This window comes from Asterias amurensis, chromosome 16, assembly GCF_032118995.1.
Source record: "Asterias amurensis chromosome 16, ASM3211899v1".
Classification (NCBI taxonomy): Eukaryota; Metazoa; Echinodermata; class Asteroidea; order Forcipulatida; family Asteriidae; genus Asterias; species Asterias amurensis.
This window is the reverse complement of record NC_092663.1, coordinates 3,190,747-3,217,502: the sequence shown is the minus strand read 5'-3', so window position 1 is coordinate 3,217,502 and position 26,756 is coordinate 3,190,747. Positions and strand designations below refer to the sequence as shown.

Below are 26,756 nucleotides of genomic sequence, written 5' to 3'. Positions count from 1 at the left end.
TGGGCTACCTGTCCATAAGCAATACCCTCCCTCGTCCACTGGTCAATGTTGTTACCATTTTAGATTTATTTGTTGAGGATTCTGTTCCCATTTGAAGATTGAATTAAGCAACTTGTCAGCATTTGCATCTTGCAATCAGGGAAATTTTTTGTCTTCAACAATCAGGGCTCAATTTCATGGCTCTGCTTACCATAAGCATAGAATAGGAGCATGCGGAAGCAGGGAATTCTGCCAGTTAGCAGGGAATTTTGGCTTGTGTACGTGCGTACTCCTCATTATTCTCGTGCCCTTAAAATAATAATAACAGTAACAGTAACAGTAACAGTAACAGTAACAGTAACAGTAACAGTAACAGTAACAGTAACAGTAACAGTAACAGTAACAGTAACAGTAACAGTAACAGTAATAATAATAATAATAATAATAATAATAATAATAATAATAATAATAATAATAATAATAATAATAATAATAATAATAATAATAATAATAATAATAATAATAATAATAATAATAATAATAATAATAATAATAATAATACTAATAATAATAAGATTTGGCCAGTAAACAGGGCGAACATCGTGCTCCATAATTTTGACATAAAATTTGGAGATCCCCTGAACAGAAAATCGCCAAGTTTGGAGTAAGTACAATTCGTGTGACATAGACAGCACTGGGAAAGTAAGGAACTACTACGACATCAACTTTCTGCAAAAAGGAGGTGAGAAAAGTAGTTTTTCATCGATAAATATACACTACAAATTTAAATTCGGTGGTGCATCTTTGTTCGGTGCGGGAAAACACAACGCCCGCGCCTTTAACGCATCGCCTTAGAACTCCCATAACGACGCAGAAGCAAAGATCTACGCACAACGATTTGTAGTGTTGCCTTTGTTGACGTAAATTACAAAATAATAATGAGCGCAGAAGTTCAACCCCCTTCGCCCATGTCACGGCGGACCAGGCAACGCATGTTTGGCAACCCAGCTATACCAATCACCGAAAGAGCCCTGCCGACAGCTAGTAACAATACGCCACTCCAACTTACCAGATCAACAAACCGCATCGGTCGTCACGCGGGTCAACGTGGACCGCGATCTCCAGTGAGGAACCAGATTGGGATCGAAAAGTATGCTGCTGGAACAAGCTCTACCCACCAAGTACTAGAGGAACCCCATGCAGAGGACGCACCTCAAAATGGCCCCCTATGTGCAACCACTGGAAACCCGAAAAAAGTCACAAGAAACAAATGGTCCCGGGAAGAGTATAAAGATGTTATGGAAGCATTCTACACCGCTTCTCTAAACCCGACTGAGACATCAACAACCAAAGCCGCCTACAATATCTGGCGAAAAAAACACCCAGCAGATCGACTGAATCTAGATGCTAACAAACTCTCCAACGTTAGACGTGACATTGTATCCAAACAACGTCTAACAGAAATGGAACTTGAAAACATCAGAGTAAAGATAAGGGTGAGCATCATCAACCACAACGATATAGTTAGTGACAATCCAGATGAGATAGCTACCGCTGCTGAGGAAGAAGAACCAACAGGAAATGCCACTGTTGACCCCCCATTGACACAACACCAAACAGAGACTACCCAAGAAGGAGACAATGTAAAGTTAAACGAAATGATAAACAACATAAAGCAGAAATTTGAAACACTGAAGGAAACGTCTTTCAAACAACGACCACGAATCCCAAAAATAAAGAAAAACCTATCCATAGAAGTCCTTAGACTCACCAATGAAGCCATCCAAAATATCACAGGTGAGATGACGAGACCTTTGAACATAACAGAGATAAACCAACTCATACATGCAGCCGCCTCAACCATTGCAGACACAGTGGGAGAGAAACCTAGGCAAGAACGGAAGCGGAAGAGAAGGAAGCCTGTTTGGAAGGAGAACATAGAGAAGGAGATTAAGAAACTACGTGGACAACTATCACTCCTGAGTGAAGTTGAACGGAATTCCAACATCAAAGACAGGAAAAGAAAACATCTGGAACGAAAATTTAAAATCAAATGTAAGGAAGACATATCAACTGCCAAAGAAATACTCAAACAACGGATCCAAGCAAAGGCACATAGACTCAGAAGATTTGACAAAAGGAGCAAGTTCTTTTGGCAAAACAAGATCTTTAAAGAAGATGCAAAGAAATTATACCGTGAGCTTAGCAATAAGAAGATAGATGTCACCGAGCCACCCACTATAGAAGAAGTTGAGGAGTTTTGGAGTAAGATCCTTGAAAACAACAAAATGCATAACGTCCGAGCTACCTGGATCCAACAGCAACAGGACCAATACACAGATGTAACGAGCCAAGAATGGTCAGATATAAACACCATTGAGACCACTGCAGCTATCAATAAAACCAATAACTGGAAGGCACCGTGATTAGACGGAATTGCGAATTTCTGGATCAAAAACTTGCCTAGCATCCACGAAGATCTTGCATTGGCCTACAACGACATAGTCAAACACCCAGAGAAATGCCCCGAATGGCTGACACGAGGAACTACATTCCTGCTTCCAAAGTCGGAAGAGACCCGGAACCCTAAGAACTATAGACCAATCACCTGCCTGCCCACAATGTACAAAATCCTCACCTCCATCCTAACAGAGAGGACGTATAGCTTCCTTGATGAAAACAACTTGCTACCAGTAGAACAGAAAGGGTGTAGGAAAGGAAGCTATGGCTGCAAAGACCAGCTACTGATCAACAAAACCGTAATGGAAGAAGCCAAATTTAAGAAAAAAAACTTATCAACAGCGTGGATTGACTACAAGAAGGCATTTGATAGTGTACCTCATTCCTGGATAAGAAAATGCCTTGAAATCTACAAAATATGTCCAACTACTGTCAACTTCATCACAGCAAGCATGATGAACTGGAAAACCACCTTGAATCTCCACCATGCAGAAGGGTCGTTAACATCAAGACCGATTAACATTAGATGCGGGATTTTCCAAGGAGATTCACTATCACCACTACTTTTCTGTTTAGCGCTAGCACCACTTAGCAACCTGCTGAACAACAGTAGTTACGGATACACATCCGAAAATGGCAAACTTAACCATCTTGTCTACATGGATGACCTCAAGACATTTTCCAAGGATGACAACCAGCAAAAAGGTCTGCTCACCATTGTGAAGACCTTCAGTGACGACATCAGGATGGAGTTCGGACTCGATAAGTGTGCCAAAGCCACATTCATAAGGGGAAAACTCACCAAAACAACAGACCTAGACATTGACACTGTCACTAAAATCAAAGAGATGGACCAAGAGGGTACATACAAATACCTTGGAATAAATGAAGGTAACGGCATACAACACTCAGCCATGAAGGAGAAGGTCCGGAAAGAGTATTATAGAAGAGTGCAGATGATACTGAAGAGTGAACTTAATGCAGCCAACCGATTTGAAGCTATCAACACCATTGCAATACCTGTAGTATCGTACAGTTTCAATATCATCAACTGGAAACTGTCGGAGATTAAGAGGATGGATGCAAAGACACGAAAAATAATGACCATGAACAGGATGCACCATCCAAAAGCAGACATTGACAGGATGTACCTGCCAAGATCAACTGGAGGACGTGGCCTGATCCAGCTTGAACTGACCTTCAAAACCTCCACAATCGGTCTAGATGCTTATCTGACGAAAACTAATGACCCACTCCTCCAAATAGTGAAACAACATGATGACAAGAAAAAGCTCTACTCCATCAAAAAAGAAGCAGTAAAATTCAAAAGAGAACTTGACTACTCAGAAATCACACCATCAGATAATGAAGCAACAACTATCTATACAAAGCGAGTAAAGAAGACAGCAAAAACCAAGGGTCATGAACAACTACAGAAAACCTGGGAAGACAAGGTAATGCACGGGAAGTATCCAAAAAGGACGAAAGAAGCAGATGTTGACCAACTGAAGACACACCAATGGCTTAAAAACACCGGGCTGAAAGCAGAGACGGAGGGCCTTATCATTGCCGCCCAAGACCAGAGTCTCGCCACCAGATCATTTCACCATCGCATCATCAAAGATGGAATAGACCCACAATGTAGGATATGCGGAAAATATGAAGAAACCGTAGACCATATTATCTCTGGATGTCCAGAGCTGGCGAAGACGGAGTATATTCATCGACACAATAAGACAGCGGCGTACCTTCACTGGAAAATTTGCAGGCATTACAACATAGAGACGACAGGGGAGTGGTACAAACATCAGCCGACAACGGTCACAGAGAATGATGTAGTCACCATCCTCTGGGACATGCCAATCCATACTGACAAAGAGATTAAAGCCAACAGACCCGACATCATCATCAAGGACAAGAAAGACCAGAGGTGTATACTAATTGATGTGTCAATACCTTCCGAACGAAACACCTCAATTAAAGTTGCCGAGAAGCTGTCTAAATACAAAGACCTTGAGATCGAGATTAGCAGAATGTGGAGTATGAAGACCGAGACAATCCCAGTGGTCATCGGAGCTCTGGGACTAGTAAAGAAAGGACTGGAGAAATTCATTGAACGTATCCCTGGCAGCATAAGCATCAACTTAGTCCAGAAGATTGCACTCCTCGGCACAGCTCACATACTACGTAGAATTCTGTCCATTAAATAACATCACCCCTTTAGCGCCTCAGATCCATAGTCTGGATCCGGCTCTGTAGGATGTATCGTAGATAGCATAAAATAAACTTCTTAATAATAATAATAATAATAATAATAATAATAATAATAATAATAATACTAATAATAATAATAATAATAATAATAATAATAATAACCGTATTTATAACCGTATTTTCCAAAGGGTACAAAGTACCAGGTATTTATTGACATAATACAATGTACTTAGCACCACATAATGGTTTACAAGGTGCTGTGGCGCAATATGCTGCCAATCAAACCATTAACACCGGGGCGAACCCCTTCTCTTTTCGATAAGTGCACTGGGTTCTTTTACATGCGTTTCAACAACACATGGGACCAATGGTGTTACGTCCCATCTAAAGGACGAAGCAATGGTTAATTAGTGTCTTGCTTAAAGGCAGTGGACACTATTGGTAATTGTCAAAGACTAGCCTTCACAGTTGGTGTATCTCAACATATGCATACAATAATACACCTGAGAAAGTTTGAGCTCAATCGGTCATCGAACTTGCAAAATAATAATGAAAGAAAAAACACCCTTGTTGTGTGCATTTAGATGGTTGATTTCGAGACCTCAAGTTCTGAATCTGAAGTCTCGAAATAAATTCGTGGAAAATTACTTCTTTCTCAAAAACTATGGCACTTCAGAGGGAGCCTTTTGTCACAGTGTTTTATACTATCAACCTCTCCCCATTACTCGTAATCAAGAAAGGTTTTATGCTAATAATTATTTTAAGTAATTACCAATAGTGTCCACTGCCTTTAAGAACACAAAATGTCCAGTAGCAATTAAAAATGTCCCTTGATATTTGGTCTTTGGAAAAAAAAAGTACGAGGGCTGACCTACAACTGGAATAGGCTTAAAAGCCATTGGACCCTTTCGGTAAACAGTGTTGTCCAAGGCCCACACTTTGTGTACCACAACTTCTACATCAAATAACAAACCTGTGAAAGTTTAGGCTCAATCGGTCATCGGAGTCGGGAGAAAATAACGGAAAAACCCACCTTTGTTTCCGCGCGTTTTGCCGTGTCATGACATGTGTTTAAAATAAATCCATAATTCTCGTTAACGAGAATTTGTATTGTTTTGCTGTTTTCTCAAAAAGTAAAGCATTTCATGGAATAATATTTCAAGAGAAGTCTTTCACCATTGCCTTCTGTAAACCCTGTAAGTTATGTGTAAATCTATGAACTTTTATTTTTTTTTCTGAACCGAAAGGGTCCAATGGCTTTAAAAGACTTTTATGGTATTTTATCAGAACTTTTCTAATTTTTTTCAAGGGCAAAAGAAATCGAAATCAGACTTACAAGTAGGACGAATATCATGCCTGCTTATACTGAGAGGACTTATTACTTAAAAAAAAAACTGTCTTACCCTTATAAAAATAAAGTAAGCCTGCAAGTAAATAAGCACTGTCGAGATTGAAAGCTTAAGCGTATTTCAACTTTAGCTAATCGGAAATAAAAACACATTACCAGGTTAACTATAATGTTGTACACGATCCGGAGCAGAGGTGAAAGTCTGGGAAATTCTGAGAGAAAAAAAAAGACCATGGCGCCGAGGAAGCCATGAATGCTTTTGGCAAGACATTATCGTAAATCAATCTCGGAATTGAAGATGGGATAAAACGACGGAACAATACACACATCTACGGTCGTGTTTCGTAAATGTTGTGATGGAGTAAGAAGGAGATAAAACAATTTCAAAACAGACTTCATATTCAAGGATGTTTCAAGAGAATGTTTAAGAAGAGATGAGACAGGATGGCCTCCTACTTGAGAATGGTTTGTAAGAAAATAAAGGGGAAGACTTTGTCTTCTATTCCAGAAATGTAGCTTCTCTTTGAGCAACACTTTATTGATTAAAGACACTGGACACCTTTGGTAATTGTCAAAGACCAGTATTCCCACTCGGTGTATCCTAACTTACATGTATACAGAAAAGAACAAGTCTGTAAAAAAAGTTGACTCAATTGGTCATGAAAGTTGTAAGAGAATAATGACAGATAAAAAAGAAACCCACCCTTGTTGCTTTACTTTATGTGCTTTCAGATGCACAGTAAAAGGCTTCAGCTGAAGTCTTTTGTTTTTCAAGTGATAAATTACGTCTTTCGCAAAAAACTATGTTATTTCAGAGGGAGCCGTTTCTCACAATGTTTTATACTATCAACAGCTCTCCATTGCTTGTTAACAAGTAAGATTTTATGCTAACAATTTTGTTGAGTAATTACCAATAGTCTCAAGTGACTTTAAAGTGTCGACCATCTAAAAAAAAAAAAAAAAATTAAAAACAGACAAGAGCCTGCCACAAGAATGTTTTAATGAATGTTTAGAGGAAACAGCCATAATGGCTCCGACCCGAGACAGGTTTCTGAGAAATCAAAAGGGTAAACTTGGACTTCGATTCTAGAATGTTGCTTCCCTACCTTCGAGTAACACTTTATTGATTAAAGTATTGACCATGTAAAAATGTACCCATCATAACGTTCATGCCTGCTTTGTTTGCTTCATACTGATCGATGAGAACTTGTACGCTCTCGAGGTCATGCATGAAATTTCAGGCATTACCAAGCAAAACAGTATTTTCTTGGTAATCGTTACTTTTGTCTGAGCATATCAAAAATATTTGTCAGCAAAATATTTTGTTTCTGTAACCTTTTAAATGCATCAAATCGCTACAACCCAAGTTAATGAAGATGCTTCGCCGATTATTTGTAAAGTCCAGAAAATTAAGATCATGCCAATAAGTCATTATGAAGGACTGTTTCGCTACCAAATTCCAATCGTTTTTTGTTGTTGCATTTAATATTCCAAGGTTTTCAGAATTAGGGACTGTCCCTTTTTTTAACGTTGGAATTCTCCAAACTTGGGACAGCCACTAGAAAATAGAGACCGGGAAGCTTCTTTATAAAGCAGACATGTGTTCTATGCATGAGATTTGCCTTGCGCAAACTTATACTGTAGAAACATTACATGTTCCTTGAGGGGATACGGATTCTATTACGCGTTCCCTATTGTCAACATCAAGGTGTCTATTTTTACTTTGTTAGCAAAATTCAAACACCCGAGGGAGCTGTTCGTCCTGAGTTGCGTACAAATTTAATAAAAAATATTAATTCTGATGGAATGATGGTAAGGCAGGTAACCAATGAAGGGTACATAGGGGACGTAGGATTGAGGGGAATATGATGATGGGGGTGGGGGGAGGGATGAGCGTGCGAGAAGTCTAGCAGTGGACGTAGAGGCACTGGACACTATTGGTAAATACTCAAAATAATTGTTAGCATAAAAACTTACTTGGTAAAGAGCATTGGAGAGCTGTTGATAGTATATAACATTTTGAGAACTCGCTCCTTCTGAAGTAAGGTAGTTTTAGATAAAGAGGTAATTTCTCACTCAAGTAATAAAAGATTTCAGCGGAAGCCTTTTATTATGCATCTGAAAGCACACAAAGTATTGTAATAAGGGTGTTCTTTCTTGCAACTTCGATGACCAATTGAGCCAAAATTTTTCACAGATTTGTCATTGTATGCATATGTTGGGATACACCAAGTGAGAATACTGGTCTTTGACAAGTAAATGTGTCCAGTGTCTTTAATTCAGACATGGCGTATAGATCAAGTTTATAATAGTCAGATCCCTCTTTGACATAAAGAATGATCCCTTTGTTATTGTCAAGTGTATACAAGGTACATGCCCAAGATGGAATAACACTGTGTTATCAATTGCTTATAATAGCCCAAACAAGGTGTACTCATATTACAGAAACCCGGTCAATGGTCAATTCGTGAACTCAGTTTCCCTGGACACATACAAGCTGCAAGCTAATATTTTTCCAAAGCTGTCGATTGTTTTCATAACAAAATTCCATAGCAACACAGAGCATCAACGTCCGGAAACCCTAAATCCTTCTTTAAATTTCCATTAACACAAAACTTATCGATTAAAAAAAATAAAATTAAGATGAAACTGAGAATTCAGTCGGCCCAATCATAATATTTTTATTTAATCATAGGAAATGGGCTCCCTCAAAGCAATGTATGTTTACCGTTCCGATATCCATTCTACGTCTCCAAACTGGTAATTTTTAAGATATCAGGATGTGTTATTTGACACGGTAACCCTGGTAACCTCTCTCGTTATTGTTGACTCTTTCAATATTTAATCTGGGTCTATTAAATTTTGTTTTCCATGTCGTCGATCTTGTTTCATGGGATTTGTTTGTTTACGTGTACTGATTGAGGAGAGGTTGTAACAAAATCCAAACTGGCCTTATTAAAAAATGGAGATGTGATTAATATTTTAGTAGTTATAACTGAACAACAGATCATTTCGAGAGGGTCTCCGAGATCAAATCCAGTTTTGTAATACACTCATTTTCTCAGGGGCCGGGGGATATCTTACTTCCCACTAAAGTGCAGAATGACCCCCCCCCCCCCCCCAAAAAAAAAATATAGGCCATGAAATTTGTTTAGCATTTATACCCGGTATCAATTTGCATCAGCTATTTCTACTTTCTAAAAATAAAAACCCCATCTATCACAGAATTTGATAAATAAACTCACAACTCATTACTAAAAGCAACATTTATTAAATATGTTCCGTCAAGTTCTTTTGGTCTAACAAAGGGAAGATAAATGTTGTTTTCATTTCCTAAAAGTGCTTCAACTCACTAGGAAACCGAAACAAAATGCACCATGTAAAATATAGCCTTTAGTAAAAGTCTAAATCTAAAAATAGATAATCATCTTCACGGTGGCCGTTCTCTTTAAGGTTTTAATCAATCTCCTTGGACATCCTGTACTCCATCTCCTAAAAGCTTCGCTTCATCCTCAAGAAGAACAAGAAGAAGTAGGAAGAAAACGTCCGACGTCTGATAAGATCATTCCTAAGCTTTCAAATTACCTCCTCGTCTGAACCGTGCATTAGGGAACTGGAACAGTATTGGAGACAACCTTAGAAATCAGAAACGCTGAGAAATCAAAACACTTGTGGACCAAGGCAAGTTGTCTAACAAACAATGACCTTGTACACTGACTCCAATGGCGTTTACTGGCAGGCAAGACACTGCACTGGTCAACTGAGATGTGTTTACATTGTCGTACCCAAATCACCACATTATTAAATCAAGAATTATGAAAACGACAGCTGAACAAGCCTCGAGCTGATGTGCCCCCTTTTTCCATAATAATTTGAAACTGAGAAAAATGTTTGATGCAATTTTTATTTTGAAATGTTCATAAAATCTTTTTGTTTATCCTTTACTTGGCGCTTGCACTGTTGGATATTGTATGAGTAAGGTAAACGAAAAAAATATTAAAATCCATTAATGCCTGAAGGAAGTCGAGGCTCTGTGGCTCTTCTGTAAACATATTTTGTCTCATGCTTCATAATAAAAGGTCTGTTTTTGGTATTGTTGCTACAAAGACTAATCAACCTAGGGAATAATTCAACTCTAGTGAAAATGTCTTGTTCAACAAAACCATTTGGAGCAAGGTATAAAATAATAATAATAATTTGGGAGGTTAATCATCCTTACTCGCAGCTAAAAGCTGAATCATGAAGGATGCGGCTACAACGTGTTCGAGAAGCAGGCATGCAAGGGCACATTCAGCTGCCAGCCACATCAACCCATTATGACCACAGAGCACAGCCAAGATCGAAAGTGTTGATTTTTCCAGAGGGAGGAAAACCGGATGGTCTGGAAAACCCTTGCGGCACAGCAGAGAACCAACGCACAACTCAACTCACATATGGCCCTGGCCGGGAATCGAACCGGGGTCACCTTGGTGAGAGGCGAGCGCTTTACGCACAAGCCAACCGTGCCCCCAAAAACACTTTCTTTAAAGGAACTTTACAAAATTGGTTTTTGCAAACACATTTGGTATTCACTCTTTACCTTACATGTCATTGCAAAAACGACTTTTGGCTAGAAGCCTAAATCAGCTACCGATGGTACACTCTTAAAACTAAAAGGTTGAATCCAACACTTGCATGTGTTCGGTGAGTGACTACACTTTGAAAGTGTTGGATCCAGCATTTTATATGTTAAATCCAGCATTTTAAAGTAGTCTGTCAACAATTTAAGTGCCAGTTTAACGTTTAAAAAGCTGATCCAACAATTCAAAGGAATTGTTTTGAGAAATGTTGAAATAACACTTAAATTGTTGAATTAACCCTTTCTGCGTTGGATCAAAAATTTAAAATGCTAGATTTAACAAACAAAATGCTGGATTCAACACTTTCAAAGTGTAGTCACTCACCGAACACATGCAAGTGTTGGATTCAACTCTCTAGTTTTAAGAGTGTATAAAGCATTTTGAAACATTTCATTTTGAAGAAATGTGGCTAAGGAAAATAAAATAACATTTTTTATCCCTCACAATTTGAATGTAAGAAAACAATCGAGCGGTTCCACAAATCAATAGTGTACTTTACCTTTAAGGCAAAACTTTCACAGTTCCGTTGTTTCATAAAGATTGATTGCACAGCACATGAATAATGTCTGGGGATGCAGCTATTTTGTCAGCTATACCGATCCCGTCTAATACCTTTAAAGGCACAGGACACTATTGGTAATTGTCAAAGACCAGTCTTCTCACTTGGTGTATCTCAACATATGCATAAAATAACAAACCTGTGAAAATTTTGAAACTCAAGTGGTTGCGAGAGAATAATGGAAGGGAAAAACACCCTTGTCACACAAGTTGTGTGCTTTCAGATGCTTGAATTTGAGACCTCAGCTGAGGTCTCACATTCAATTCAAATATTCTATTGTGTGTTTTAACTGTTTAACCTTTAGCTCTTTTTATGAAAATTTCTATACTGTACATGTTCTAGTGCAATTCAACCATATCGGTTGTCATACTGTTCATTTCTATTTGTAATGTTTTTATGAAATAAACCAATAAATAATAACAAAATATAAATATATTTTAGTGAGAAAATACTTCTTTCTTCAGAGGGAGCCGGTTCTCACAATATTTTATACTATCAACAGCTCTTCATTGCTTGTTACCAAGTAAGTTTTTATGCTTACAATTATTTTGAGTAATTTATCAACAGTGCCCCGTGCCTTTAAGAAAACCTTCTAGGTATCCTTAAACTAATCCCATAGAGACCTTCTGGTTACCGGAGAAGCTTCGGGATGTTTTCAAAAGAGATAATCTGCCCGATGTTTGTCAGGAAAACTCAACCTAGATGGTGTCCTTGCGAGCGTGTTCTTTTGATTAACCTAATTGTGGGGTTGCCACGCCGCGCCACAAACGACAAGTGTGTTTGTGCATAATGTATCTAGACGTTATTCCTTTACAGTGTTTCTAAACATACGATGTCTGTAGGCTAGCCTTTCCTAATTTCAATGCATCAAAGCACTGCAGTCTGGGTTAAATAAATTTTTAAAAAACAGCCCCTTTACAGTTTGGAGCCTGGAATGTGGATATGCGATTTATCAGGGTGGGATAGTACATTATGAGATATAAAAGTTAAGGGCAGTGGACACTATTGGTAATTACTCAAAATAATTATTAGCATAAAACCTTACTTGGTATTGAGTAAAGGAGAGAGGTTGATAGTAAAAAACATTGTGAGAAACGGCACCCTCTGAAGAGATGTAGTTTTCAAGAAAGAAGTAATTTTCCACAAATTTGATTTCGAGACCGCAGGTTTAGAAATCAAGCATCTGAACGCACACAACTTTGTGACAAGGGTGTTTTTTCTTTCATTATTATCTCATAACTTCGATGACCAATTGAGCTCAAATTTTCAAAGGTTTGTCATTTTATGCATATGTTGAGGTACACCAAGGGAGAAGACTGGTCTTTACCAATAGTGTCCAGTGTCTTTAAATAGAGACTATATTAGTTAATGAATGGAAAGTAATTACGACCCAAGAAAGGCCCAATTTCATGTTTTCCAGCCCTGCCAAAAAGCAGCAACAAAACAAACAAACAAAACTGACTCAAAACATCAACCATAAGACAAACAAAGAAAATAAATAAATGAATAAACAACTAAATTTAAATAACGGCCAGAAACAAGTTAACATTGTCTTACGACATCGGCACAAAATGCAAGATGTGTACACTATGTTTGGCTAAACTCTGACCGACATGACTCAACTTATAAAACACATCTTCCATTAACCTACACAATGTCGCCGATACCCGAGAACCTTTCTAATGTGGTCAACTCCGAAGATTAGCTTTTCACTCAACAGCTTCTAACGTTACCCTCTAATCCTTAAAGGCACAGGGCACGTTTGGTAATTGTCAAAGATCAGCATTCTCACAAGGTGTTTCTGAACATGCATGAAATAACAAATTTGTGAACATTTTGGACTCAATTGATCATCGAGGGTGCAAGAAAATAATGTCAGAAAAAAACACCCTTGTTGCACTTCTTTGTGTGCTTTCAGATGCATCATAAAATGCTTTAGCTTAAGTTTTTTTTTCTATTTGAGTGAGAAATTACCTCTTTCTCGAACTCTCTGTTGCTCATTACCAAGTAAGTTTTTATGCTAATAATTACTTTGAGTAGTGTCCAGTGCCTTTAAAGACACTGGACACTATTGGTATTTGTCAAAGACCAGTCTTCTCACTTGGTGTATCTCAACATATAATGCATAAAATAACAAACCTGTGAACATTTGAGCTCAACTGGTCGTCAGAGTTGCGAGATAATACAAAAACAAAAAACACCCTTGTCACACAAAGTTGTGTGCTTTCAGATGCTTGATTTCAAGACCTCAAAATCTTACTCTGAGGTCTTGAAATCAAATTTGTGGAGAATAACTCCAAAACTACGTTACTTCAGAGGGAGCTGCTTCTCACAATGTTTTATACTATCAACAGCTCTCCGTTGCTCGTTACCAAGTAAGTTTTTATGATCATCATTACTATGATTAGTGTCCAGTGCCTTTAAAACGCCAGGTCACATGACACTCTAAGACGTACGCATCGACCCCGTGCCTTACAGCACCACGCACAGACACCAACCCAGTATATTAATATTCTTGTAATCTAATACAGTAGAACATAGCACCGGATTAAAATGCCTGACAGGCTTTGTCAAAATCGCAAAGCTTAAAGCCTTACAGGCTATTTGTCAATCACGTCATTATTGACGTATATTGACAGCTGATGCACTAGTACGAACGGAGAAAAAAAAACAGCTTTTTTAGCCTGTGGTATGTTTTAGTCAGAATCTGTCCCTAAGCTTCTTGTTGGTACTTCAGGAAATGTCATTAAACACGTCAAATCTCGCTCAAACTGAAAAGGTTCAGAAATAGTAAAGCCGCATGGCACAGTTTTCGAAATAATAATTTGTAGGATTTTAAACTTTTTATGGTAGGAGTATAATTTAAGTGTAGGTGCGGTTTGCGGTCATGTGTAGATCCCTTTCGACAACTTAACCATCGCTGTCAACCACCAAACTGTTTTCAGCACCTAAACTACTCAAGAGAGGTTTACACATTACCTAAAAAATCCTTTTTTTTCTTCATAATTTTGTTTCTCAGAACAAATTTTTCCAGGTGATACTATTTAAAAATGAAATACAGGGGGCGTTCGTTTAGCTTCCCTGGGTCTACCCCGTGGTGCTCACTCGGGTGAGCCCATGATAAGAACTAAACGAATGTCCACTCACCGCTCTCGTAGTGACGTTGTTTACCTGGGGCCAGCCCCCAAGTGACCCACCCTACGAGCAGGGCACTGGGGGCTGACCTGGGTGAGCCCCTGGAATGACGTCAAAAGCGATTCGAACGCACCGGGGCAGACCAGAGATGACCCAGGGAAGCTAAACAAACGCACCCTCATAGAAAAGACAGCATATGTACATGTATATGTACAACGGACAATGGACAAGGTAACAAACACTTTTTGAAACAGTGTTTTGAGATTTTTATGATTAACTTTTTATGAGACCTATTTTCAGTTGATGTGGAGCACTCGCCAGCCACTACCAGACACACTAGGGTGAATCCCTTCTCATAACGATAAGTTACACAGCACAAGGCACCTGGGCAAAGAAATTTGCTAAGCATTATTTTCTGCTTAGCAGCTTTATGAAATTGGGTACAGGTGTTGAGCTTACCTGAGCGAGTTTATCGAAGCGGGCAAACAGCTCGTTGAGTATCTTGACAAGCTCCTGGGCAGTACACTGGGAGGACAGCTTAGTGAACCCCTCGATGTCAGCAAAAAGGATACTGCCAAAAAAAACAACAGCCAATACATTATTTATAATAACAGTAATAATAACATTATGTATTTGGTTTGCGGCAACACCATGTGTGTATCTACTTGCCAGGTAGAGTTTGTTCTTAGAGAGCTGTCTTTCTATATTCTACTACCGCGAAGTAGATTTACCGGATTGTTTAAGAGACTTCTAAGTTCTGGAAAGAACTGTCCTGCTTTTTAACTACTACTAATAATAATAATAATAATGATTACATTTATATAGCGCTTTATACTATAAATAAAAACTACTACCCGGGGAAGGTATAGAAAATTAGCAGGACTACTACTTAAACTAATATAGGATCGTATAACTGCACTACTGCGGAGTTAGTTCTTGAATTGGTCGCTATTAATAACAATAACAATGTCCGCAAACAGGATACTAACAGAAAAATCAAAGTAAACATATCTTGAAACTAACAATTTATTGATCACTTTACAGATTTAGCAACAAAACAAACTCCCCCATAATGTACCAGCCTAAAGGCTCGGTCACACAGGCCCCGATAACGAGAACGAAAACGAGATGACAAAAATGCAGGCTCTCGATTGGTTGAATTGCTCTAAACAGAATACGCCCAAGCTTATTCAACCAATCGAGGGTGTGCATTTTTATTGTTCTCGTTTTCATTCTCATTATCGGGACCTGTGTGACCGGGCTTTAAGACCACATTAAAGGAACACGTTGCCTTGGATCGGACGAGTTGGTCAAAACAAAAGCGTTTGTAACCGTTTTTTATAAAATGCATATGGTTGGAAAGATGTTTTAAAAGTAGAATACAATGATCCACACAAGTTTGCCTCGAAATTGCGTGGTTTTCCTTCTACTGTGCGAACTAACATGGTCGGCCATTTATGGGAGTCAAAATTTTGACCCCCATAAATGGCCGACGTGTTTAGTCGACGAGGTAAAAGGAAAACCACGCAATTTCGAGGCATGTTTGTGTGGATTATTGTATTCTACTTTTACAACAGCTTTCTACCCATATGCATTTTATAAAAAACGGTTACAAAGGCTTTCAAAGACCAACTCGACCGATCCAAGGCAACGTGTTCCTTTAAACAACAACCGGGGGAAACTACCAGTCAACTAAATAAAGCAAAACACGTGCAATGACCGAGACAAGACATGCCCTGCGTGCTTTGAATAATATTTAGCGACGAGCTTTCCTGATACTTGTTTAGGGACGCTATACGCAGAAGGGAAACAGAAAAAAGCAGTGTTTTAAAGGCACTGGACACATCTGGTATATATGTCAAAGACCAGTCTTCTCACTTGGTGTATCCATACGCATGCGCAAAAAAACAAAGCTATGAAAACTCAGACTCAATTGGTCATCAAAGTTGCAAGAGAATAATGAAAGAAATAACAACCTTGTTGCACAAATTTGTGTGCTTTCAGAAACCTGAGAAAGGCCTTAGGATTACGTCTTTCTAAGATTAGAATATTTTAGTGAGAAGTTACTTCTTTGCTCGAAAACTACAATTCTTCAGAGGGAGCTGTTTCTCACTATATTTTTTACTATCAACAGCTCTCCATTGCTTGTTACCAATTGCTTGACAATTATTTTGAGTACTTAATGAACATGTGCAGTGCCTTTTAAGGGGTATAAGAGAAACATAAACAAGTGTGAACGCCTAGGGGAAACTGTTTGATAAATCTGTACCGGGTATGAGGGAATACAGAGAGAAAGTTGTTTTTTTTTTTTTCTGTTTCATCATCTTACCTGACGTTACTATGTCTCTGAATATAGATCTTATGAAACTGAATGTCCTCTCTCTTGCTGGCGATGTCCGCTTTCATCTCCATGGCAACATGCCGTGGCAACACCGATAGGAGAAGCCGTTCCTGCAATGACGAGACGAGGAAATGAAGGAGTTAAATTTTTATGTAACTAGAGGAAGGATTAGGCAAGGAATTCATCAACCCTGATTCAGTTTGTCTGCTTAGGTTTTCACACTACATAATTCAATTCAATTTTATACAACACAAAAAGTAAACGTCCATGGTTAAAAGATAATGATGGTACGAAAGCTTCGATCCTTTTAAAGCCATTGGACACTTTCAGTAGAGAAAAGAAATTAAAAGTTCACAGATTGACAAATAACTTACAGGGTTTACAGAAGGTAATGGTGAAAGACTTCTCGTGAAATATTGTTCCATGAAATGCTTTACTTTTTGAGAAAACATTAAAGCAATATCAATTCTCGATATCGAGAATAACGGATTTATTTTCAACACAAAAAAGGTGGATTTTCCCGTTATTTTTTCCCGACTTGGATGACCGATAACACACTCAATCGTAGTTGTAAACTAAATTCAACAATTTCTTCAAACTTTCAATGAAATAAAATACCTCCCATAATTAGTAACGTTATTACAAACAGTAGCGATCTGCAGTTATGGCTTTCCATAGTTTTCCAACCTGGGTTGGCAAAACCCCGGACAGTGACGTTACAAAAGAAAGGTGTATATGATTGGCAGTTGTTGATTCGGTGGATTAAATAAAACTCAAGTGGGGGGGGGGGGGGCCTCTCGAACCACTCTTGGAGTTCTGGCGACTCAAAGCATACAAGGATCACGCACAGTAGTCAATAGACGTCACTCATGTCAACCATCCAAACAAACAAAGAGACAAATTCAGTTCGGTTTTTTAAAACCCTGAGGCTTTGAGCAGAACTCAAAATCGAGGAATATTTGTAGAATCATGATCTGTGACTTTAGTTAACCTAGTTATGTCAAATCCTGTAAATGTCAAGATTGAATAACTGAACACTGTCTCACAAACAAATTGTAACTCTTTTAAAATTGTTTTACATGATCAATATTTACTGCTGTCTTTGCCAGGAGCCTTTTGGACTCAATTATTTTACCCACTGGTTTTACTCTGCTCTAGAATTGCAAAGGTCGTGGGTTCGAATACCACCCGAGTAAAAATGCCTATTAAATCGTTTGCAGTACCCGCTGCTAAAACATAGGATTCGAACTGCCTCTAGCTACCGGGCAATCTCGGTGGTCTAGTTGGTAAGACACTGCTCTAGAATTGCAAAGGTCGTGGGTTCGAATGTGATTTTTTTTCACAGGACTCGAGAAAGTACTGAGTATACAGTGCTACACACATCGGTGTATACGGGTAAAAACCAAAAATTAATATGGTTTTACTCTCTTGTCTTACTCTTTTTTATCCTATTGTTTTTCGTGAGTGTTGTTACTCTGTTGTTTAAAGGAACACGTTGCCTTGGATCGGTCGAGTTGGTCTATGAAAAGCGTCCAAACTCGATCGCTTCACTCCACTGTAACTCCACTGTTTCAATCCATAATTTCACTCCATTGTTCTACTACCCTGTCTTCTAAAATCCCATACTTCACTCTATCGTTGTTCTTCTTTGATTCATTTAACTATTTAACTCCATTGTCTTACTCCATTTTTTACTCACAATATATTGTGAAACATTATACTGATAAAGCATGCATTCTGGTTGAATAATTTACTCTACCTTTAAACACACTCAACTCAGACATCGAATGGCCTTCCACCAGGAATACATTTAACAAATTGGACGGAGTTACTCTTGGGAGTGAGTTATCTTGTCTTTAAGGTCTTGACAAATAGGATCAACCCAAGACACATCAATACAACTGCCCCATGAGAATATCTTATAGGACAAGCAGGGACAAGGTCAGGAACCAGTAATGTTATGATGAATTCTGTATAGACACAATGAGGTTGACAAACTGTATTCCTGTTTTGTTTTGTTTTTGGGTTTTTTCCTCTTTTTTTTTCTCTCTTTTTTTTTTCCCTCTTTTTTTCTCGCAATCCTCTTAGCAAGGTTGAGAATTATGCAAAGTAGGTTTTCAGAATCGATGAATTATGTTAGACACAATGAGGTTGACCACTGGTAAACATGTTTTTTCTCTCTCTTTTTCTCCCATTCTCTTTCTCCAAAATAGGTTTTCAGAATCAATGAATTCTGAATTGATGATATCACAAGAGTTAGCAATCAATATCATAGAACTGCTTAAGCACAAAAGACAGCTAAAGCATAAAATAATTATGTTCAACGGAATACGGTTACCAGCCAAAACACAATGATGCTCATATCTGCTGAGCAGAAAACTGTTAAGCAATATTTTGTTTTGCTTACACATCTCCATAAAATTGGGTCCAGAGCTAGTGAACCAACTACATGTAGGTATCGGGCCGATTACAGATGGAGATTGATTGTTATCAAACAAGTACATGTAGGTCACCAGTCAAGTAAGGCTTAGATACCACTGATGATATCACTGGTAACCCGTCTACATCATCCCCCATCTCCCGATGACGTCATCATCCCCTGATGATCAGGAAAGAGCCGGGTTGTCACGGAAACAAAACGGGAACAGTTCGACCATTATCGGAGCTTGATTGTATTAAGGCCACACACAGAATCTCACGGAACACGATTAGGGAGAAAGGGGATGTGGTTGCTTGAGTAAATGAAATTATCAAGCCAGGGTGAGAGGTTAACGGAGACGTACTGCAATTTCCCCCACAGTCTCTTTCAATCTTTCTCCTCGACCTTGCCCCTGAAATTCTACCTGAAAGTCTACCTTCTGTTTCTGCTTGGGATAAAGTGCATGACTTTTTATTCATAAGTGTCAACTTGTGGGAGTATTCAATTATACCCCCCCCCCCCCCCCCCCGGACATGTATTTATGCAATTCTTTTCCTGATTGTTTCCTGAAACTGTTAGATTCACACTTTTCAGGTATTTCAAGGTACACAGCTGTTGTTTGGTTTGTTTGTTGGGGGTGTTTGTTTGTTGGGTTGTTTGTTGGACGTGTTGAGGTGTTACTTAGTTTGTCGGTTTGGCGTTTTCTGGGGTGAGTTAAAATTACATAGGAAGTGTTTGGATACAGAACTGAACCTGTCCTAAGTCCTAAGATTAATCTTAAGTTAGGAAGAGTTTGGTGAAATCGACAACTGGGAACGTAAGGCAGGGTTTTCAACACTTTGTGAACTTTTACAGTGTTGAAGAATATGATCTTGAAGTGTAGAGAACAAAGTAATTACCACACAGTGACTGCAACACAGAGCTGCATATTGTTTTATTTTTATTTTATTTTTTTTGGGGGGGGGGTTGTGTTTGCTTGCTTGTTTGATTGTTTGTACCTAAAAAGTATCAGTTAGCTCTCACTAACCTCTAGTTTTCAACTGCTTCTCAGCCACCATCTATGGATTTCCGAATTTTGCACAAAATCGATTGAAAGATTGAGACAAACAAACCACGGTTAGTTCCCGTAAGCAACAAGATAAGGGAACCAAATCCGCCTATTTCTATTTTAAACCGGTTATAACTGGAGTAAACCAATCAAATCTGGTTTAGACGGATGGACAGATCTGGGTTACTAGATCCCTAAAGTGCAGGTATGCCAATGGAGCTTGTACATCTGAAATTTGTTATATAAAAGAAAACCGGTTAGTTCCGGTGAGAACAGGTTCCTGAGAGAACAGACGTCAACATCTATGGCGACTACACTTTCCCTAGCTGGATTAATCTAGTCAGTTCCGGTCTGAAAAAAGGGCGGAAGGGTTGGAACCAGACCCTTAAAGGTGGCACCAGTCAGTATGCAAATGGATCTTGTATCTGAAACTTGTTATAGACAAAGTAAACTGGTCAGTTCAGGCAGACAAAATAGAAACAATGTCTATGTAGAACTGCACTTTTCCTTACTGAATTAATCTAGTCAGTTCTGGTTTGAAGAATGGCTGACAGGTCAGGAACCAGATCTGCAGTGATTGAACCAATATGCCCATGGAATTTGCACATCAGAAACTTGTTTTACATGTACAGACAAAGTACATTTAAACTGGTCAGTTCCAGTGAGAACGGGTTCTGGTGGGTTCTGGTGACAACTGACAAAAGACAACATCCATGGGGGCTGCACTTTTCCTAACTGGATTAATCTAGTCAGTTCCAGTTTGAAGAAAGGATGGGAACCAGATCCGCAGTGGTTGCACCAATATGCCAATGGAGCTAATACATCTGAAATTTATAGACAAGTAAACTGGTCAGTTCCGGTGAGTACAGTTTCTGATGAGAGCAGAAAACATCCATGGAGTCTGCACTTTTCCTAACTGGATTAATCTAGTCAGTTCCGGTTTGAAGAAAAGGCGAAAGGGTTGGCAACCAGATCCTCTGTGGTGGCACCAATATGCCCATGGAGTTAACAAATCCAACACAGGACCAGGTTGCAGGACTTGTGTCAAGTACAGGTGAAACCCAGAGATGGGAGTGCTCTCGTCCCCAATTGACACGGTTCTTGAGGCAAACGACACCACTCCGAGATCTCTTGAACGTTTACTTCCAATCTGGGTTTGTTGGACTGAAGTGCAACATGAACTCACCACATTCCCAGGGCCTCTGCTCATGTTTCCAGGGGAGAGAGTTTCAAGGAGTTCTGCTGGGTTTTTGTTGTGTGTGTGTGTTTGTTTTGCCTTGATCTTGTTAGAGTGACAACAGTGAAAAATAAACAAGGTTGTAAAATGCAATGTTAGGTTGGAACACCTGTACTCTGTAATAGTTATCGTGTTTAAAGACAATAGACACTATAGGTAATTGTCAAAGTCCAGTCTTCTCACTTGGTGTATCTCAACATATGCATAAAATAACAAACCTGTGAAAATTTGAGCTCAAGTGGTCATCGAAGTTGCGAGATAATAATAAAAGAATAAACACCATTGTCACACAAAGTTTTGTGCTTTCAGATGCTTGATTTCGAGACCTCAGCTGAGGTCTCCAAATCAACTCAATTTTTTTTATTTAAGTGGGAAAATACTTCTTTCTAAAAAACTATGTTACTTCAAAGGGAACAGTTTCTCACAATGTTTTATACTATCAACAGCTCACCATTGCTCGTTACAAAGTAAGTTTTTATGCTAAAAATTATTTTGAGTAATTACCAATAGTGTCCAGTGCCTTTAAGGGCAAGGTCGTTTTCCTTAAGTAAAGGGGACCTTTTATAAATGAACTTTAAAGGGTTTTGTACAAAATTTGTATGGAAAAAAACAAAACATTATTGCTTGAAGTGAAGCCACAATCCTCACATGCCTTTATGGCAAAGAATCAGCCCTAGGTTTTTTTTTTTTTCTTTGAAGGATGAAGACAGGTGTCTCTGGAGACAGGGAAATGTCTTGCTCTTCAGTCTAATCATGCTACCTCTATGGTCTAATTAATATCGCCCTGATTTAGGTGACAAGAACACAGCTGTTGGCATAATTTCTCAGGGTCCATCCACGCTCTTTGAGCTTTTACCTCTTTCAGTGCGCGTTTTTGTTTGAGTTCCCTTTTTAAGGCAGTGGACACTATTGGAAAAAATTACTCATAATAATCATAAGCATAAAACCTTACTTGGTGATGAGTAATGGGGAGAGGTTGATAGTATAAAACATTGTGAGAAACGGCTCCCTCTGAAGTGACACGAATTTGATTTCGAGACCTCAGATTTAGAATTTGAGGTCTCAAAATCAACCACAACTTTGTGTGACAAGGGTGTTTTTTCTTTTGTTATTATCTCGCAACTTCGAAGACCAATTGCGCTCAAATGTTCACATGTTTGTTATTTTATGCATATGTTGAGATACACCAAGTGAGAAGACTGGTCTTTCACAATTAACATTTGCTTATTCCGTTCAGCAGAGTGTGGGTTCGATTCCCGGTCGTAACACTAACGGAGTCTCTCTCGAAAGCTAAAATGAAGCCTTCGAGAAAGACTCTGCTAGCGTTGAAACCTCAAACCACTGACTTTTTCTTTGCATTCTTTTGGTTGGCAGGCAGGTCGCAATAGCTAATTCTATTTTCTCGTTTTCAATTCCTCTAAAATAAGCCAGCATTGAAATGGCATAGTGATTTGATCAACGTGGAAAACAAGAATGGTAGAGAACGGAAAATCAATGAACGAAAAAAGAAGGGAAAAAAAAAAAAAGAGTACATCCACAATAACCAGGATGGGGGTTGAACCATCGGGCCACTAACTATTTTTAGTTGATACCTTAGGTCCTTTTAGTTGGTAAGCAGTTTGCAATCAGCTAATTATATTTTCTCAAGTCTAATATTATTATCAGTACATTCCTATTCTGCTCAACCCCAAGCTATAATCTTATTTTCTCCTTTTCAATTCCTATAAAATAAACCCAGCATTGAAATGGCATAATAATTTGATCAATGCCGAAAACATAAGAATGGCAGAGAACGAAGAAAAAAATCAATGAACGTGAGAAAAAAAAGTACATCAACAAGAACCAGGATGATGACACCAGCCACCCCCCCCCCCAATCATGACTGCATGACCAGGTCCGTAGGAAACCCAGGTTGACTGGTCAATAGCTGCATCTGACCAGAATAAATGACCATTTGATAGGGACATGTTATGACGCCTAGGGGTTGATTATTTGCTCGATGGCCCTGGCCTAATGATCCATACACAAAGTGCCTCATTCCTTTCCACTCCTGATTAGATACTGAAGTGGCTTTTTACTTTTTTGTGGCTTTTTACTTTTTTCCTCCAGTATACTTTGGGAGGTAAGTTCAGGAACACCAATCCAGCACTAAAAGACACTGGGCACTATTGGTAATTGTAAAAGACCAGTCTTCTCACTTGGTGTATCCCAACATGCGCATAAAATAACAAACCTGTGAAGTTTGAGCTCAATCGGTCGTCGAGGTTGCGAAATATTAATGAAAGAAAAAACACCCTTGTCACAAGAAGTTGTGTGCTTTAAGATGCTTGATTTCGAGACCTCAAATTGTAAATCTGAGGTCTCCAAATCAAATTTGTGGAAAATTACTTCTTTCGCGAAAACTACATTACTTCAGAGGGAGCCGTTTCTCACAATGTTTTATAATAGCAACCTCTCCCCATTAATCGTTAATAGTTATTTTTAGTAATTACCAATAGTGTCCACTAACCAGGGCGAACACCCTCTCTTTTTAAGTGTTTAAATTGAAATTTACATAGTGAAAAAATGGGTTGACTTGTACTTCTTAATGTAATGGTGATTTATGTGCAGCTGGTTTCAACATGTGAGGGAAAATCAGAGAGACATTGTACACCCCCCCCCCCGAATCCTTTCTTGTCAGAGTGTCATGTAAATGCATCCACCATCATCCCTAATTTAGCTAATTCAAAAGCCAAATAGACTCAGGATATCTGGTATTAATTAGCAGACAAGTTTTCATCTACTTGACTCCGTCCGCGGCTCCACAGGCTGTAACGCAACCCTCTCCAGAGCACCCATCGGGACTGATTCTACAAGCGTCCGTAACTCCATGTTTGCCGTTCTCTCCCCCCACACACGGCGACAGAAATTATGACCTGACGGACGAGGGGGGAAAAATGACACCGAACATGAATATGCGTCTCCAGGTTCTCAACCCTATCAAAAAATCCCAGCGAAAAAGTAAACAGTTGCTCCGTCATAAACAATTCCCACATCTGTTTGAGTACACCACGGCGTGCCGTGGAAACTTTACGCAGCTCGTGTTTCGCAGCGCGGTGAGGGATTTCAACGATTTCAACAGGGAGGAGGGTGCCTTCTGTCGAAGGGTAGCCTGTCCCGCCGGCGTGACGGCGCCACGCATCGGTTGTGGATTATTCAAGACGGAGTGTTTGCATTCGTGGAGGGTCTCAGGGGTGCTGGTTCCAATCGAAGAGTTTCGATCAAGGGGAGTAGGGGATAAGCCCGACTGGAAGTTAGCGGAGAGGATCGTCAATATCTAGAGACGGGAGGTGGGTAATAAAAGCTCAACACCTGGCATCTCTTGACTGATTTTTGTTGACTGGGACTATAGAGGAGAACTGCCGACATTGACTCTGCTCTTAATGTCACTCAAAGCCACATCAAATTACTCTTTGTTCTCTGCTCTCCCTTTTTTTAAATCTTTTCTGAAAAGTTACAGAGTTACTCGTCCTTTTTCTTGTCAGGAATGACGAGATGACAACACTTGCATCTTGCAATTAGAGAGATTTCAACTCTTTTTTTCCCCGGAAAAGTTACAAAGTTTAACCTACTTGTCCTTTTTCCTGTCAGGAATGAAGAGATGGCAAAATTTGCATCTTGCAATTTGGGAGAACTTGCTCCCTTTTTTCCAGAAAAGTTACAGAGTTACTTGTCCTTTTTCTTGTCAGGAATGAAGAGTTGGCATTATTTGCATCTTGCAATTATAAAAATCTCTATTATCTCTAATCTCTAAAATACTCTATTTTTCCCCGTAAAAATTACAAAGTTACTTGTCATGAATGATTTATTCACTGCGTGATGTGTGTATTGACTACTAAAATAAACTTGTGCGTGTGCGTACTCCACGTTACCAGAGATTCTCCGCTGACACAGGTCACGCAGAAACGCGACGTTTGCTCAGTAAGTAGAGAATAGTGGCCATAAGCACGGAATTCGGCAGTAGGCATCCATGAAATTGGGCCCAGACCCTTTGCTGTTGTATGACTGTATAGTACATGTACATTGTCCCAGGTATTTGGGCAAGGCAGTTTGTCTCAGATAGCATGCATTTCTATTGAAGCAGTTCAAGGTGTACCAAGGCAAATGACTAGGAGCAATGAAGGCAAGTGCTTTGTGAAGGTACCAACACTGATGTGTGTATTTGGGCTTTTCAAAGTCGAAACAGCAAAGCGGGCAGCAGCGCAGTGGTGCTGCACTAAATACATTCCCTTGAATGTGGCCGGTGTACAGCGGTTTCTGCCGATGATGTACATTTGTATTGGAGCATTTCAATGGGCACCAAGGCGATGACCAGGGGCAATGAAGGCAATTGCCTGTGTGTGTGTTGTGGCTTTATGAAGTCAAAACAGCAGAGCGGGCAGCAGCGCGATGGTGCTGCACTAAATAAATCCTCTTGAATGTGGCACAATGTACAGCGATTTCTGTTGACGATGTACATTTGTATTGGAGCAATTCAAGGGGCACCAAGGCACTGACCAGGGGCAATGAAGGCAATTGCCTGTGTGTGTTGTGGCTTTATGAAGTCAGCAAAGCGGCCTGCAGCGCAGTGGTGCTGCACTAAGTAAATTCCTTGTGAATGTGGCACAATGTACAGTGGTTTCTGCTTCGCAGTGCAGAATAACTCTCTGAACCGGTGGGTGGAAGGAACACTGGCATGATACTCAGGCCCTTGGGGAATTCTCCAGATGCAATCAACTTATCCTCTTGCTCTTTTTACTTTTCTTTGGAAGAGAGAGGATGGGGGAAGCCAGAGGGGAGAGAGGGGGGGGGGTCGTAATAGAGGGTAGTGCTTTAGAGACTTTCTCTTTTTGGACAAGCAGCAATCAGGTGGCAGAAGTTGGTGAAGTAAATGTTTGGGTTGAACAAAGAGAGATTGACTATAAAGCGGATTCGAACCAACGACCTGTGGATTAACAGGCCAGTGCTCTACCAGCTGAGCTATCTAGCCCTACATGTTTGTTGGCAGTCAAAGCTCAGTCACAAGCCTGCATTTGAGATCTGGGCCAAATTTCAAAGAGCCGCTTAAGCACAAAAAGTAGCTAAGAACAACAAAATTATGCGCACCAGAATAAGGTAACCAACTAAACTACCATGTCACATGTACAATTTGTGACTGGTATCCCGCTCATTTCTGCTTAGCAGCAAATTGTAATGCAATTTTCTGCCTAAGCAGCTCTATGAAATTGGCCTCTGGGAACATCCAAACAATCACCTAGAGACAATACAGGGAGAACAATAAAAAGGCTTGGTCACCAGCCCGGATGCGAGATCTGTGAACATCAAGACAATCACCTCGAGATGACCGGAAACTGTACGAGAACAATGCAGGGACAACAA

At 39.4% G+C, this 26,756-nt stretch overlaps 1 protein-coding gene across 2 annotated transcripts in view; it reads right to left on the bottom strand.

The window, feature by feature from the left end:
- The window catches only part of LOC139949297 (adenylate cyclase type 6-like), a 149,898-nt gene that overhangs the window by 67,466 nt on the left and 55,676 nt on the right, over positions 1-26,756 (bottom strand). For both annotated transcript variants that reach the window (XM_071947711.1, XM_071947712.1), the window contains exons 4-5: positions 16,644-16,765; positions 14,774-14,885 (exon numbers count right to left, since the gene is read on the bottom strand). In XM_071947711.1, the coding sequence (XP_071803812.1) occupies positions 14,774-14,885; positions 16,644-16,765 (234 nt within the window). The remainder of the gene's footprint in view (positions 1-14,773; positions 14,886-16,643; positions 16,766-26,756) is intronic.